General features: G+C 57.4%; 3 protein-coding genes across 3 annotated transcripts in view; all 3 read right to left on the bottom strand.

Moving 5' to 3' along the window:
- LOC137482898 (protocadherin alpha-2-like) overlaps positions 1-4372 on the bottom strand; it is a 100029-nt gene extending 95657 nt beyond the window's left edge. Inside the window, exon 1 of the mRNA XM_068205530.1 lies at positions 1862-4372. Within this exon, the coding sequence (XP_068061631.1) occupies positions 1862-4372 (2511 nt within the window). The remainder of the gene's footprint in view (positions 1-1861) is intronic.
- Positions 4373-7531: 3159 nt separating this feature from the next.
- LOC137483327 (protocadherin alpha-3-like) lies at positions 7532-10150 on the bottom strand. Its single transcript, XM_068206314.1, has one exon. The coding sequence runs from the start codon at positions 10148-10150 to the stop codon at positions 7532-7534; it is 2619 nt and encodes an 872-aa protein (XP_068062415.1).
- Positions 10151-14189: 4039 nt separating this feature from the next.
- Positions 14190-17131, bottom strand: LOC137483328 (protocadherin alpha-2-like). The gene is given in 3 exon segments (XM_068206316.1): positions 14190-14219; positions 14611-16740; positions 16742-17131. Coding segments are annotated over 3 exon segments (2550 nt in total).
- Positions 17132-17468: the final 337 nt, after the last annotated feature.

Consider the following 17468-nt stretch of genomic DNA (forward strand, 5'->3'; position numbering starts at 1 on the left):
CCCATGACAGAGGGCCCAAGAAGTACTCCCTGCCACTCGGAGGATTACAGCTGTAGCAGCCAAACTGCCCCACCAAAACAGCATGCTCCAGCAATAAAACCCACTCTGAGCATGATCCAGGCCTTTACACACCCCCACCTTCCCTCACAATTCGCATAAAGAATTTATGAAGGGATACAAAGCCACAGGGTGTCTGGCAGACTATGTGAAATTCACCCTAAATGTGCTGAGCTTTTTCAGCAATCTAAGATGGAAACACCACGGAGCTACACATTAGAGATGTTTAAAATTCTGTGATCAGAGTGACAGCTCTGATCCTGACCCAGATTCATTTGAGAGAACTGCACCAAATGCTGAGGCATAAGCACAGTCACAATATCAATTGTGGGGGAGAATTTCTATGATAATATCAGAGCTGGGCTGCTCTGCAGGGTTTGGTGTGGCCATGCAGGTATCAGGGCTAAGCATGACGAGGCGACACCCCATTTGTACTGAGGTTGACCCTGCAAGTGTACAGGTGGGAGATATAAGGCACACACAGATTATACTCTCTTGCTCATCACATCCTTTTGCAAATCCCATTTGACAAGCAGCAAGGAACCATCATGGCAAAATCAGATGAGGAAGCTGCTATAGACATGCACCCGTACACAAGGATTCCAACAAGCTGAAGTCCTACCCTCCCACCTTTCAAAGGCCTTTCTCAAAATAAGAGGGAAGTGGTTCATCAAACAACATTCAGCATTGCATTTCCTCTTACCAACACATTTCACACAGTAATGATGTATCAGCACAAACCTCTTTCTGTTTTGGGTGAGCTTCATCACCTCAAAGGACTTTGTGGCCATGTCAATACCACACAGCATCTCAAGGTCCACAAGACCTCCAGCTCCAGAACATTAGAATCATGCAAAGAATCCCAGGCAGAAGCACTCTGTGCCCATCCTGCCTCACATTTTTCTCTAGGTATCCTTCCTTCATCACTCTGGGACATGAGTTCTCAAGACAACATCATGACTCATTCTTGTCTTAAGACATGGCCCAAGGCCTTCTCAATGAATTGCACCATACTTAGGCAACTCTTCCCTCTGCTCAAGGTCACATCCAAAAAATCTGGGCCTTATCCTGCCACTGCCACACTCACTTTAGTAAACAGGCTAGAGTTTCCTTCATTCACAGAAAGGTAAAAAAAATACAAGGAAAAATAAAATAGTCCATACCGCCTTTCCCATTTTCTTAATGAGCCTGAAGATGGAACCTAAACGCAGAATTGTTGTTTCCACGGGGAGTCAAATATTTTAAGTCCCAAGTGTAATTTTGTGTCACACCTCTTGCAAGGAAAATGAAAGAGGACAGTTTCCCATAATAATCCAGACCTAATACCAACGTGGTCAGAAGTCAGCAAAGGCATTAAGTCAATGCAAAGTGATTGGGGGACTGTCACCGCCACGGCTTGTCTTGTATTCCTGCACCAAGATGACATTGAAACCCTTCATGCAAAAAAGTAAAAAAGTTGCCTGTCAGTCTGGAAGCTCAGGGCACCTCTGACTGCAATAGGCAGTGATTTCATTCCAGGGCAGAACTCCTGCCCAGGGAAGCAAGACTCACCTATGATGGTAACTGGTCTGGGGTGCCAGAATACCTTATTTCTGAAACTACAAACCAAGAAATTGACAAATCACAGAAAGACAAGGCCGAGGATGGAAATGTCCCCTAATATCCTTATAGAAACACTGCACTCAGGCTGCGGGGCGGGGCCGCGCTACAAGCAAGAACTCTCTGCGGGGAGGGAGAGAATGGCCGGAATTAAAAAGAAGCGGCGAAGGAAAGAGCGAAAGGCGAACAAGCCAGCGCCACTGACCGTGTCGAGGAGAGCGGAGGGCTCCGGCTGCGAGTCCTTGGGCGCGGGGCCGGGCGGCGGCGGAGGGAAGTTGGGGCTGAAAACCATGAGGTCGCTCTTGGCCGCGCCGTCCGCCACGCACAGGCTGCGGCTGTGGCGCTGCGAGTACGACCAGCTGCCCACTTCGCTGGCGCACACGAGCGTCGTGGGCCCGGGCCCCGAGAGCACGGCCGCCCGCGGCGCCCAGCGCGACGCCCCGTACAGCACCACGGCCAGCAGGAACAGGCTCGACACCGCGCAGATGGCCACCACCAGCCACACGTTGGTCGCCGCGCTCGCCGCGCCGGGGCCGAGCTCCACGCCCACCGCCGACCGCGACACCGACGACAACGACGACGACGACGAGGATCCCGCGGCCAGCGCCGCCTCGGCGGCCTCGAGCAGCGACACGCTGAGCGTGGCCGTGGCCGAGCGCGCCGGCTCGCCGTGGTCGCGCACGACGATCAGCAGCCTCTGGCGAGGCCCGTCCGCCTCGTCCAGCGCCCGCGCCGTGCTCACCTCGCCGCTGTAGAGCCCCACGCGGAACGGGCCCTTGCCCCGCGGCTCCCACAGCTCGTAGCGCAGCCACGCGTTGTAGCCCGAGTCGGCGTCCACGGCGCGGATCTTCGCCACCACCTGCCCCGCCGGCGCCCCCCACGCCGCCCACGCCCACAGCGTGCCCGCCTCCGAGCCCCAGCCCGCCCCCGCCGCCGCCTCGGCCGCCGCGGCGCCCGCCTCCGCTGCCGAGCCCGCGGGCGGCAGCAGCGCCGGCGCGTTGTCGTTCTCGTCCAGCACGAAGAGCTGCACCGTGGCGTTGCCGCACAGCGGCGGCTCCCCCGCGTCCACCGCGCGCACCTCGAACTGCAGCACCTGCAGCTCCTCGTAGTCCAGGGGCTGCAGCGCCCACAGGCGCCCGCTCTCCGCGTCCACCGACACGTAGCTCGACGCCGACCGCCACCCGCCGCCCCCCGACGACGACGACGACGACGATGACACCGCGGCCCCGCCGCCGCCCACGCCGCCCTCCCACACCGAGTAGCTGACGCGCCCGTTGCCCGCCTCGTCCGGGTCCCGCGCCCACAGCCGCGCCAGCTCCGCGCCCGCCGCGTTGTTCTCCCGCGCCAGCACCGTGTACACGGCCTGCGCGAACGCGGGCGCGTTGTCGTTCACGTCCGACACCGGCACCCGCAGCCCGCGGCTGGCGCGCAGCGCCGGCGCCCCGCCGTCCTCCGCACGCACCTCCACCTCGTACTCCGACACCCGCTCCCGGTCCAGCGCCTCGCGCAGCACCAGCGAGTACGAGCCCGCGAACGTCGCCTCCAGACCGAACGGCGACGCCGGCCACACCCAGCACCGCACGCGCCCGTTCTCCCCCGAGTCCCGGTCCGACACGCTCAGCAGGGCCACCACCGTCCCCACCGACGCGTCCTCCGGCACCGGCACCGACAGCGACGTCACCCACACCTCCGGCGCATTGTCGTTCAAGTCCAGCACCTTCAGTTCTACGCTGCAGTGACCCGACAGCGGCGGTGTCCCCTTATCTCTAACTTCGATCTCCAGGTCATAAGACTGAATGTCCTCGAAATCCAGTTCACCAATAGTCCGTACTTCCCCGGACTTTTCGTCAATTTTGAAAAGCTCCTGAATTTTGGCAGACACTGCGTCGCTAAAAGAATAATATATTTCTTGATTAATTCCCTCATCTTTGTCTGTCGCTGTTAGCTGGAAAAACACAGTTCCCGGGGCCGTATTTTCTGGCAGCTGCACTTTATACACCGACTGGTTGAACTGGGGAGCGTTGTCGTTCGCATCCAGCACCAAGATCTCCAGCTCCATTGTCCCCGTCAGAGACGGCCGGCCCCCGTCAGTCGCCGTCAACACCAACCGGTGAACGGGAATCGTCTCGCGGTCCAAAGCTTTCGTTAATACGAGCAGTACGGAGATTTTATTTTCCTCTTTGGATTTCACTTCCAAGGCGAAATGCTCGCTGGGGCTGAGTGTGTAGGAGAGCTGCGCGTTCGCTCCGATATCCGCATCCGACGCGCCCTCCAGCGGGAAACGAGACCCCAGCACAGATAATTCCGCGATGCTGAGGTTTTTTCGGGCGGCGGGGAAGATGGGGGCATTGTCGTTGATGTCGGTGACCTCCAGCTCCACATGGAAGACGCGCAGCGGCCGCTCCAGCAGCACCTCCAGGCGCAGCGCGCACGGCGCGCTCTTGCCGCACAGCTCCTCCCGGTCGAGCCGCGAGCTCACCAGCAGCGCGCCGCTCGCCCCGCTCACCTCCACGCTCGCCCGCCGGCCCGCCGCCACCAGCCGCAGCCGCCGCGCCTCCGCCTCGCCCGCCTCCAGGCCCAGGTCCTGCGCCAGACGGCCCACCACCGTGCCGGCCTTGGCTTCCTCCGGCACCGAGTAGCGCACCTGCCCGCCCGCCAGCGCCCAGGCCGCCTGCAGCACCAGCACCCGCATCACCGCACACCAGCGCTCGCCCATCGCCGCCGCCGCTCTGGCCGCCGCTCTGGCTGCCGGCCCCGGCCCGGGCCCCGCACGGCTCCCCGCCGCCGCCCGGACGCACCGGCTCTGCTGCCCGGCCCGCGCCGCCCCCCCGCGCTCACAGCCGGGCTCTCCGCCGCACCGGGGCGGAGCCGCCCACACGCCGTTCCTGAGCCTGCAGCGACACCGTGCGCTGCTCCGCCGCCTCACACGCTCCGCCGCAGCGCCTCTGCCTCCGCTCCGTCATGGCCGTCTGCTCTGCTGTTTCTTCCTACAGCGCTCCTTTTATATTTTATCCTTTGGACCTTTTCCGCTGCTCTCTTTTCCCCCCTTCTGGTATCTCGCCAGCCGCCTCCGGCGCCGCACTGCAAACGAAAGTATTCGGATCCACCGACTCTAATTACGTGGTATTAGCACTAGAATGCAGTGTTCTAACCGAGGCGGAGCCTGTTGACAACCAGCTCCGGCCAGCACTTTGAGGCAACGTCCGTGCGTAATCCTGTTTTAAATTTCTTCTCTTTGTCATCTTCCATTCTTAATTGCTTCATTGTGTCATTATTTCGTAGCATAATCTTTCCAGTTTTCTTTCTCTTCTTCCTTTCCTTCTTTTTTTCTTTCCTTTGTCGCATTTTTCACTTTTTGTGTCTAGTGATAGTGCCGGAGGTGTGCCAGTAACCTCATTTATAATTTGTCCCTTTCTCTCTCTTGTTTTCTACTTCTTTCTTCTTTCCTTCTCTTTCTCTATATCCATCTTTCCTTCCTCCATTGCACTCTTCTTACTTTCAATTTTCTTCCATTTCCACCCTCTGTTCACTTTTCCCTTACCAAGAAGGGACTTCTCTTACCATGTCTTCAACATTCTTGACATGGTGTAGCAACATATTCTTTGGAAAAAGCTCTCATTCCTCTTCCCTTCTGACTTCTAGGAAGTGTTCAGACAAGGCTTAGCAGCATGACCGAAATTTCAGACAGTGTCTTATAGAAAAAGCAATATTCCACATCAAAACCAAGTAATTCAAGGCATGCAGGGCAGATGTCTTCACAAGCAGCAATACCAGAAAGAACAACAGTACCCTAAGATATGCAGAACTTTTAGACGTCCTGATGGGATTCCAGAAGAGCAGCACTATATGGTGGGATCCTCCTCACGAGGTTCTACTGTGATCCTGTATCTTACACCCTGGGAACTGGGATCTCCACAGTTAAGCAGAAAGTCTCCATTCCCTCCCCAAAGACCTACTCGAGCTCTCTCCCTTCCCCCATGGTTGGCACGAATATACAGAGTGCTGCAAATCCATTCTGTGATTCTTTGACTTTTCCCTCATGCCAGGATGCTTTGTGCCTTTTCAGCAATAGCAGATACAAACCGAGTTCTTAAATGTTCTGTGATTAGAGTCATGAACAATACTGATCCCAATCCCCACAGATCTTCTTCAAGAGATCACACCAAAAGCACAAGTGCACTCAAAATGTTAACTAGGCGAGACAATTTCAAGACTAGAAAACCAGAGTTGGGCTGCTCTGTAGATGTGGAGGATTGGTGTGCACATCCAGACACCAGAATGAGCCGTGTGTGATAACAGGACACACCATCTCTACCCAGACTGACCATGCAGGAGCACAAGAAGGGGAAGAATAGCACCAGATTAAACCCGTCTCTTTAACTGCCCTTAAAAATCATTTCTGAAGAGATGAAGCAAAGATCCACTATGGCAAGAGCTGTGGAAGCTGCTATAAATGCCCTACAATACACATGGAAAGCAGTTTGTAGTGCCACCCACCCACAACAACACTCCCAAAACAGCAGCAACAATGTTCATCAGTCTGCATGTTACCAAAACATGCCCTATGTCAGGCCAGAGGCAGCACAAGGAACTGTCTCTGATGGGAGATATTCATAACCTCGAAGGACTCTGTGGCCATTTCAATACCATCTATTATCTCAAGATGCAGAGGGTTTGCAATACCAGACTCTTGGAACATAGAAATGATCCTGGGCAGAAACACTCTGGGCCCATCCTGCCTCCTGCTTTCCTCTAAGCATCCTCCGTTCCCCAGTCTGTAACAATTATTCTCCAGAAAAGAATATAATTCCCATTCCAGTCCTCCTATGATATGACCTATTGTGTTACAAATGATTTCAGGTTCCCTCAGAGGAGGCTTCCCAGTTCTCAAGGTCACCTTTCAAACCAGGACATGGCCAGGACCTGCTCAATGTCACTGCCACATTCACCTCTGTGACAAGGCACAATTTCCTTTCCTACCTCAGGGGTCAATTAGACTTTTGCTCACTCTTCCCAACAACGAGAGCACTGTGAAATCCCCACAGATGGCATCATATACATGGTCTGGCAGACTCTGCAGGTGCATCTTGAGCTCTGGTTGTGAGATCTGAGATAAATATTTACAGTAGCAGTCATGTTGGGACAGCTCTCGTGGAAATGGACACTGACAGTGGCTAACTACCGTGTACAAGAAACTGATTGTAGGATTTTTTGTGGTGATTGTTATTTAGAAGAGGATTTCCAGGGAATTTTAAAGGTGTTTCAAATGTAAATATTGAAAAAAAAAAAAAAAAAAAAAAAAAAACAAACCAAAAAAAAAGGTCAGTGTCCATCAAACCACCTCTCCAGCCAAGATAGCAAATTATAACTACAGCGAACATTAAATGGGTGGGAAAAAAAAAATGAAAAGGTCACAAAGCCTTCCCAGCTTCCATAATGACATGAGGACAGAAATCCACAGGATCACCGTGCCCTGTAACTCTTGTAGAGAACAAATGACAGAACATGAGACCAGATGAGAAACCACGCGTGATACCAACACGGCCAGCAGTCAGCAAAGGCACTGAGGAGATACACAGCACCTGACGGACTGTCATCACCACAGCCTGTCCTGCACACATTTAGCAAGCTCGTGGCAACCTACACAACCAGCAAGAAGGAACGTTGTCTCCAAAACGGAAACCTCGAGGCATCGCAGGACAGCTCTCATTGCAATCGGCAGAGATTTCTTTCTAGGGCAGAACAATACCACAGCAATATCCACAGCAGTAAATTTAAGGTGCGTACCACAGGAAGTTACAGAGACACCGTCCCTCTTCCAGGACAAGGCAGCAGATACACTGGTGCAATTAATACACCTAAGCACCCACCGCCTTCAGGCTTCTGGGGCGGAGCCCGGCTCACAAACCGGCTTAGGGAACGAGAGACGAGGTGCAAAGGGGGACAGAATAGAGGCGACCAGGGGAGGTACACTGACCGTGTCGAGGAGAGCGGAGGGCTCCGGCTGCGAGTCCTTGGGCGCGGGGCCGGGCGGCGGTGGAGGGAAGTTGGGGCTGAAAACCATGAGGTCGCTCTTGGCCGCGCCGTCCGCCACGCACAGGCTGCGGCTGTGGCGCTGCGAGTACGACCAGCTGCCCACTTCGCTGGCGCACACGAGCGTCGTGGGCCCGGGCCCCGAGAGCACGGCCGCCCGCGGCGCCCAGCGCGACGCCCCGTACAGCACCACGGCCAGCAGGAACAGGCTCGACACCGCGCAGATGGCCACCACCAGCCACACGTTGGTCGCCGCGCTCGCCGCGCCGGGGCCGAGCTCCACGCCCACCGCCGACCGCGACACCGACGACGACGACGACGACGACGACGAGGATCCCGCGGCCAGCGCCGCCTCGGCGGCCTCGAGCAGCGACACGCTGAGCGTGGCCGTGGCCGAGCGCGCCGGCTCGCCGTGGTCGCGCACGACGATCAGCAGCCTCTGGCGAGGCCCGTCCGCCTCGTCCAGCGCCCGCGCCGTGCTCACCTCGCCGCTGTAGAGCCCCACGCGGAACGGGCCCTTGCCCCGCGGCTCCCACAGCTCGTAGCGCAGCCACGCGTTGTAGCCCGAGTCGGCGTCCACGGCGCGGATCTTCGCCACCACCTGCCCCGCCGGCGCCCCCCACGCCGCCCACGCCCACAGCGTGCCCGACTCCGAGCCCCAGCCCGCCCCCGCCGCCGCCTCGGCCGCCGCGGCGCCCGCCTCCGCTGCCGAGCCCGCGGGCGGCAGCAGCGCCGGCGCGTTGTCGTTCTCGTCCAGCACGAAGAGCTGCACCGTGGCGTTGCCGCACAGCGGCGGCTCCCCCGCGTCCACCGCGCGCACCTCGAACTGCAGCACCTGCAGCTCCTCGTAGTCCAGGGGCTGCAGCGCCCACAGGCGCCCGCTCTCCGCGTCCACCGACACGTAGCTCGACGCCGACCGCCACCCGCCGCCCCCAGACGACGACGACGACGACGACGACGACGCCGCGGCCCCGCCGCCGCCCACGCCGCCCTCCCACACCGAGTAGCTGACGCGCCCGTTGCCCGCCTCGTCCGGGTCCCGCGCCCACAGCCGCGCCAGCTCCGCGCCCGCCGCGTTGTTCTCCCGCGCCAGCACCGTGTACACGGCCTGCGCGAACGCGGGCGCGTTGTCGTTCACGTCCGACACCGGCACCCGCAGCCCGCGGCTGGCGCGCAGCGCCGGCGCCCCGCCGTCCTCCGCACGCACCTCCACCTCGTACTCCGACACCCGCTCCCGGTCCAGCGCCTCGCGCAGCACCAGCGAGTACGAGCCCGCGAACGTCGCCTCCAGACCGAACGGCGACGCCGGCCACACCCAGCACCGCACGCGCCCGTTCTCCCCCGAGTCCCGGTCCGACACGCTCAGCAGGGCCACCACCGTCCCCACCGACGCGTCCTCCGGCACCGGCACCGACAGCGACGTCACCCACACCTCCGGCGCGTTGTCGTTCACGTCCACCACCTCCAGCACCACCTTGCAGTGACCCGACAGTGGAGGGTTTCCTTGATCTGTAGCACCCACTTGCAGGCGGTATAGACTAACATCCTCAAAGTCTAATTCTTTCAGGAGACGAATCTCTCCGCTCTTTTTGTCGATTCCGAAAACATCTTTTCTATCTTGAGGGAACAGAGTCTCGAGGGAATACGAGACATTACTGTTTGACCCCTCATCTAAATCCGTAGCATTTAGTCTGATGACTAAGGTGCCGTGTTCTTTATTTTCTGGCAGCTGCACTTTATACACCGACTGGTTGAATTGGGGCGCGTTGTCGTTTGCATCCAGCACCGAGATCACCAGCTCCATTGTCCCAGTCAGAGACGGCCGGCCCCCGTCAGTCGCTGTCAGCACCAACCAGTGAACGGGAATCGTCTCGCGATCCAGAGATTTCCTGAGTACCAGGAATAAGGACTCAACGTCCATCTCAGTTTTTTGCATATCCAGAGAGAAATGCTCGCTGGGGCTGAGTGTGTAGGTGAGCTGCGCGTTCGCTCCGATATCCGCATCCGACGCGCCCTCCAGCGGGAAACGAGACCCCGGCACAGATAATTCCGCGATGCTGAGGTTTTTTCGGGCGGCGGGGAAGATGGGGGCATTGTCGTTGATGTCGGTGACCTCCAGCTCCACATGGAAGACGCGCAGCGGCCGCTCCAGCAGCACCTCCAGGCGCAGCGCGCACGGCGCGCTCTTGCCGCACAGCTCCTCCCGGTCGAGCCGCGAGCTCACCAGCAGCGCGCCGCTCGCCCCGCTCACCTCCACGCTCGCCCGCCGGCCCGCCGCCACCAGCCGCAGCCGCCGCGCCTCCGCCTCGCCCGCCTCCAGGCCCAGGTCCTGCGCCAGACGGCCCACCACCGTGCCGGCCTTGGCTTCCTCCGGCACCGAGTAGCGCACCTGCCCGCCCGCCAGCGCCCAGGCCGCCTGCAGCACCAGCACCCGCATCACCGCACACCAGCGCTCGCCCATCGCCGCCGCCGCTCTGGCCGCCGCTCTGGCCGCCGGCCCCGGCCCGGGCCCCGCACGGCTCCCCGCCGCCGCCCGGACGCACCGGCTCTGCTGCCCGGCCCGCGCCGCCCCCCCGCGCTCACAGCCGGGCTCTCCGCCGCACCGGGGCGGAGCCGCCCACACGCCGTTCCTGAGCCTGCAGCGACACCGTGCGCTGCTCCGCCGCCTCACACGCTCCGCCACAGCGCCCGCGCTGCCGAGCCGAGGTGTGTATGTTTTCTGCCGCGTCTTGATGTCGCGCTCCTCTTTTTCTTCCCTTATATCTCTCTCTTTCTTTGCACGCCATCTTTCGTTTCTTTTTTCTTCACAGCCCTTTTCGTTTGTCTCGATCCCTGCAATTCCTTCTTTTCGGTCATCTTTCGTTTCTTTTTCCTTTTTTTCTTTGTACTATTTTCTCTTTCTTCTTTGTTCCTCATCTTTTGCGTCCTTGTTATGCCTCTCTCCGTTCTTTCCAGTCTCTTCCCATTTCCTTCCACTCTCCTGTATTCTTTAGCCGCGCTGGAAGATCGCCAGTTTTCTCTGGCGCCACAGAGACCATCAAATGCAGAACTATCAGCTCTAATTAGGGAGCATCGTTGCTGGAGAGCTGTGCTGCTCCAACCAAGGCTCTTAGTAACCAGCTCCACTCAATGTCTACTGATAAGTTCGGTTAGTGCTGCTCAGCTCTATCATCTGTTTTATATTTCCATTCTTCCTTCATTTCTTACTTTCATTCTGGCTTTATTTTTATTTGCACGGCTTCATTATTTACTTTACTACTACTACTACTACTATTATTATTATTTTCCTTATGCTATCTGTATTTCCCCCTTCTCTTTCCATTTACCCTCTTTCCCTTCTCTTTCCTTGTTCTTTCTCTATGTCTTTTTGTTCCTGCCTATCCTTGTCCTATGTCTTTCCCTTCCTCCTCATCTGTTTCCATCTTGTCTCTTCTGATCTTTTTCTTTTTCCTTCACAAAAATGTTTTCAAAATCCTCGCAATGTAGTTTGGGAATATCTTTCTTTCTTCTTCTTTTACCTGACTCCTTCATGTACCTCCTTGTTGTTGGGGGTTTTTTTTAATCTTCTTTCTACATTCTTCCTCTTTTCTTGTTGTTGCCTCCCCTGCTTTTCTACTTCCATACTTACATCTTCGGGATATTCTTTCCTTCAACAAAATCTTCTAAAAATACCTACAGCACCCTTTCCACGAACCATGGACATGCCCTTGGGGCCAGGATCTCATTTCTCTTCCCCACACCTCCTGTCCATGTGGAGAGGGAGCAACCTACTTGCTGTCCATGCACCTCCAACTTCCCCTCCCTCCAGGAAAAAGGACACACTCTTCAGCCTCCAGTGCTCTCAAGGACCCAGCAATAACACAGCAAGGCAGTCAGAGGGCAAAGAACAGCTCTGCTACACCAAAAGAGGTTCCACCACTCTCTGACACAGAAGCTGAGGCAAAATTATTGGGATATCTGTGCATAAAGGCCTGAAAGAGTTCAAACAAATCAGGGAATCTTCTCATTCAGGAACTCAAACATATCACAGCCCAGCATGACAACCCTCTTTAAAGACCTGAAAAAGCACAGCTCCTGAGGACTCATCATGTACCTCAGTCCTTCCTGAGTCACTTTCCTCTTGCATGTTCTAAGTTCTCTTTCTTTCTGGAACGCACTTGCTGCCTAGACAACACACCAAGAACCTTGGTATCTGCGAGGCCCCACGGAAACTCTCTCACTCACCTTAGAACGATCCACTTGTCACACAGCCAACACATCCCACGGAGATAACACCACAATAATGTCGATAAGAGCACTCCCTTGACTTCCTACACATTGTTTAATGAAAAGAATTTCCTTCATTCCTGCTTGCTGTCACCCACTCAGGCTGTTCCTGGAAGCATCAGAAAAGGAATGAGAGCAGGTAACAGCTGCTCTGTTGGTCCAATAGGGTGAACATTCTGCTGATTCAACAAAAAGATGCAACAACTGAACAGGAACTAAAGTACACCAGTCTCAAGAAAGATCCACATTCGGTCTACGACTTACCTCTTCTGAACTGGTTCCTTCTTCAAGAAATAAATATTTTTGGGGCAGGAAAGTAGATTTTAAAGGATAATTATGATTAACATTATCAGTGTTTCTGGGGAAGCTGGACAGAAAAATATCACTTATGTTCCACAGAATCTGGACAACATGCAGTGTCCATTACACACTTCTAGGGGAAAAAAGAAGCAGACCTGTAAGCTACAGAAATTCTCTCAAAGTAAATCTTGGAAGACAGGACTAGGCATCCCCCACACTGATGGAGAATGGCCCAAATATCTGCCACGTTGCCAATGAGAGACAGGAAGTAAACACAGCAACAAACAAACCCAGCAAAACAAAAGCATGTGCAGTTTAATAGAGAAGAAAATAAAATTTTTTTTAAAAGTTCCATTCTCCTGTATTAAAATGCAAATTTTGGCAACATCTTGAATACCAAGACCCATCTAGTGAGACAAAGAGCAGAGGGGCAATGAGGGAAAGATTCAGGGAAGGCTCAGCAGCATGATCCAAACTCCAAAAGGTTCTCTTTGACCAAAAACATTCCACACCAAACCCAAGTAATTAAAGGCATAAAGGGTAGATGTTTTCAATAAGAGCAATACCAGGAAGAACAACAGTGCCCTAAGTTATGCAGAACTTCTGTGTGACCTGAGAGGATCCCAGGAAAGCAGCACTGTGTGCTAGAACCATTCCAGAAGTATTCGACTGTAATCCTGTATTTTGCACCCTGGGAACTGCGACCTCCACAGCTAAACAGACATTCTCCATTTCCTCCCCAAAGATGTATCCAAATCTTCCCCTTTCCCTATGCCTGCCACAAAGAATTTACAGAGTGCTGCAAATGCATTCTGTGATTCTTTGACTTTTCCCACATGCCAGGATGCTTTGTGCCTTTTCAGCAATTTCAAGTACAAACCGAGTTCTTAAAGGTTCTGCAATTAGAGTCATGAACAGCACTGATCCCAGTCCCCACAAATCTTCTTCAAGAAAATGACACCAAACCTGAACCACAAATCCAGTCAAAACGTTAACTGGGTGGAAGAATTTCTACAATAGAAAACCAGAGCTGGGCTGCTCTGTAGATGTGGAGGATTGGTGTGCACATCCAGACACCAGAATGAGCCGTGTGTGATAACAGGACACACCATCTCTACCCAGACTGACCATGCAGGAGCACAAGAAGGGGAAGAAAAGCACAACAAGATTACACCCGCCCACTCAACTGCCCTTAAATATCATGTCTGAAGAAGAGCACAGATCCACCATGGTAAGAGCTGTGGAAGCTGCTCTAAGTACCCTACAATACACATGGAAAGCAGTTTGTAGTGCCAGCCTCCCACAGCAACACTCCCAAAACAGCAGCAACAATGTTCATCAGTCTGCATGTTACCAACTGTCATGCAACACATTCCACATGTCAGGCCAGAGGCAGCACAAGGAACTGTCTCTGACAGGAGATATTCATAACCTCAAAGGACTCCGTGGCCATTTCAATACCACATATTATCTCAAGATGAAGAGGGCCTCCAGCATCAGACCCTTGGAACTTGGGAAAGAATCCTGGGCAGAAACGCTCTGGGCCAATCCTACCTCCCGCTAGGCATGCTCCATTTCTCACTTTGTAGCATTAATTCTCAAGAAAAAGGCATCATCTCACATCTCCTATTCATCTCTTCTGATGTCATGGACCATGGTCTTACAAATTGTTTCCAGTTCTCTCAGATAAGTCTTCCCTGCTCCAGAACGCCATCCCAATTTTAACAATGACTCTGTTGGACCAACCAAAATGGAGAAATCACTCTCTGCTGACTGAAAATACATTAGACCAGAAGTCCAAATCGTCAGCTGTCCCTATATCTTTCATAGAGGGAAATGACAGAGGATGAGGACAAAGAACAAATCACAGGGGATACCATCAAGGTCAGCATTCTGCAAAGGCAATAAGGAGGTACACAGTGCCTGCAGGTCTGTTACCCGCACAGCCTCCTTCTTTTGCGCTCCTACAATAAACCCGGGAGAAAACACTACGTACCAGGCAGCAAAAGCGCTGTCTGCAGGGCTGACTCCTTAGAAAAGTGACTTCATTTTAGGAGAAAACAATTCATATCCACAGCAGCAAACGTCGGCTGCGGACCGTAATATCACACGGGTGCCGCTATACCTTTTTCTTTAGCAAGCCTTCACCTCCCACCAACCGGAGTTCCCGGGCTCCGGGAGGACCCTGCGACAGCTGCAAAGGTGCCTTTGATTTCTTAAGCACCCGTCAAGCACCCACCGCCCTCGGGCCGCGGCAATTTGGCCTGGATGCCACCAGCTACTGCTCAGGGCACAGCAGAGAAGGCGCAGAAAAAGGAGAAAAGAAGCAGATGTGAGCAAGGTATTGCCACTGACCGTGTCGAGGAGAGCGGAGGGCTCCGGCTGCGAGTCCTTGGGCGCGGGGCCGGGCGGCGGCGGAGGGAAGTTGGGGCTGAAAACCATGAGGTCGCTCTTGGCCGCGCCGTCCGCCACGCACAGGCTGCGGCTGTGGCGCTGCGAGTACGACCAGCTGCCCACTTCGCTGGCGCACACGAGCGTCGTGGGCCCGGGCCCCGAGAGCACGGCCGCCCGCGGCGCCCAGCGCGACGCCCCGTACAGCACCACGGCCAGCAGGAACAGGCTCGACACCGCGCAGATGGCCACCACCAGCCACACGTTGGTCGCCGCGCTCGCCGCGCCGGGGCCGAGCTCCACGCCCACCGCCGACCGCGACACCGACGACGACGACGACGACGACGACGACGAGGATCCCGCGGCCAGCGCCGCCTCGGCGGCCTCGAGCAGCGACACGCTGAGCGTGGCCGTGGCCGAGCGCGCCGGCTCGCCGTGGTCGCGCACGACGATCAGCAGCCTCTGGCGAGGCCCGTCCGCCTCGTCCAGCGCCCGCGCCGTGCTCACCTCGCCGCTGTAGAGCCCCACGCGGAACGGGCCCTTGCCCCGCGGCTCCCACAACTCGTAGCGCAGCCACGCGTTGTAGCCCGAGTCGGCGTCCACGGCGCGGATCTTCGCCACCACCTGCCCCGCCGGCGCCCCCCACGCCGCCCACGCCCACAGCGTGCCCGACTCCGAGCCCCAGCCCGCCCCCGCCGCCGCCTCGGCCGCCGCGGCGCCCGCCTCCGCTGCCGAGCCCGCGGGCGGCAGCAGCGCCGGCGCGTTGTCGTTCTCGTCCAGCACGAAGAGCTGCACCGTGGCGTTGCCGCACAGCGGCGGCTCCCCCGCGTCCACCGCGCGCACCTCGAACTGCAGCACCTGCAGCTCCTCGTAGTCCAGGGGCTGCAGCGCCCACAGGCGCCCGCTCTCCGCGTCCACCGACACGTAGCTCGACGCCGACCGCCACCCGCCGCCCGCGCCGACCCCCGACGACGACGACGACGACGCCGCGGCCCCGCCGCCGCCCACGCCGCCCTCCCACACCGAGTAGCTGACGCGCCCGTTGCCCGCCTCGTCCGGGTCCCGCGCCCACAGCCGCGCCAGCTCCGCGCCCGCCGCGTTGTTCTCCCGCGCCAGCACCGTGTACACGGCCTGCGCGAACGCGGGCGCGTTGTCGTTCACGTCCGACACCGGCACCCGCAGCCCGCGGCTGGCGCGCAGCGCCGGCGCCCCGCCGTCCTCCGCACGCACCTCCACCTCGTACTCCGACACCCGCTCCCGGTCCAGCGCCTCGCGCAGCACCAGCGAGTACGAGCCCGCGAACGTCGCCTCCAGACCGAACGGCGACGCCGGCCACACCCAGCACCGCACGCGCCCGTTCTCCCCCGAGTCCCGGTCCGACACGCTCAGCAGGGCCACCACCGTCCCCACCGACGCGTCCTCCGGCACCGGCACCGACAGCGACGTCACCCACACCTCCGGCGCGTTGTCGTTCACGTCCACCACCTCCAGCACCACCTTGCAGTGACCCGACAGCGGGGGCCAACCTTGGTCTCTCGCTTCGATCTCCAGGTCATAAGACTGAACGTCCTCGAAATCCAGTTCACCAATAGTCCGTACTTCCCCGGACTTTTCGTCAATTTTGAAAAGGTCCTGAATTTTAGCAGGAATTGCGTCACTGAAAGAATAATATATTTCTCGATTAATTCCCTCATCTTTGTCTGTCGCTGTTAGCTGGAAAAACACAGTTCCCGGGGCCGTATTTTCCGGTAATTTAACTTTATATACTGACTGATTGAACTGGGGCGTGTTGTCATTCGCATCCAGCACTGAGATCTCCAGCTCCATTGTCCCCGTCAGAGACGGCCGGCCCCCGTCAGTCGCTGTCAGCACCAACCGGTGAACGGGAATCGTCTCGCGGTCCAGAGGTTTCGTGAGTACCAGAAACAGGGATTCTCGGTATTCCTCACTCCGGTGCAAATCCAGAGAGAAATGCTCGCTGGGGCTGAGTGTGTAGGAGAGCTGCGCGTTCGCTCCGATATCCGCATCCGACGCGCCCTCCAGCGGGAAACGAGACCCAGATGGGATATTCTCCGATAAACTGAGGTTTTTTTCGGGCGGCGGGGAAGATGGGGGCATTGTCGTTGATGTCGGTGACCTCCAGCTCCACATGGAAGACGCGCAGCGGCCGCTCCAGCAGCACCTCCAGGCGCAGCGCGCACGGCGCGCTCTTGCCGCACAGCTCCTCCCGGTCGAGCCGCGAGCTCACCAGCAGCGCGCCGCTCGCCCCGCTCACCTCCACGCTCGCCCGCCGGCCCGGCGCCACCAGCCGCAGCCGCCGCGCCTCCGCCTCGCCCGCCTCCAGGCCCAGGTCCTGCGCCAGACGGCCCACCACCGTGCCGGCCTTGGCTTCCTCCGGCACCGAGTAGCGCACCTGCCCGCCCGCCAGCGCCCAGGCCGCCTGCAGCACCAGCACCCGCATCACCGCACACCAGCGCTCGCCCATCGCCGCCGCCGCTCTGGCCGCCGCTCTGGCCGCCGGCCCCGGCCCGGGCCCCGCACGGCTCCCCGCCGCCGCCCGGACGCACCGGCTCTGCTGCCCGGCCCGCGCCGCCCCCCCGCGCTCACAGCCGGGCTCTCCGCCGCACCGGGGCGGAGCCGCCCACACGCCGTTCCTGAGCCTGCAGCGACACCGTGCGCTGCTCCGCCGCCTCACACGCTCCGCCGCAGCGCCTCTGCCTCTGCTCCGTTAAGGCCCTCTGCTCTGCTGTTTTTCCTACCCTGATTCTATTTCTTCTTATTATTCATGTTTTGTGTCGCTCGCTGTTTCCTTGCAAACAATC

This window comes from Anomalospiza imberbis, chromosome 15 (assembly GCF_031753505.1).
Source record: "Anomalospiza imberbis isolate Cuckoo-Finch-1a 21T00152 chromosome 15, ASM3175350v1, whole genome shotgun sequence".
NCBI classification, from domain to species: Eukaryota; Metazoa; Chordata; class Aves; order Passeriformes; family Viduidae; genus Anomalospiza; species Anomalospiza imberbis.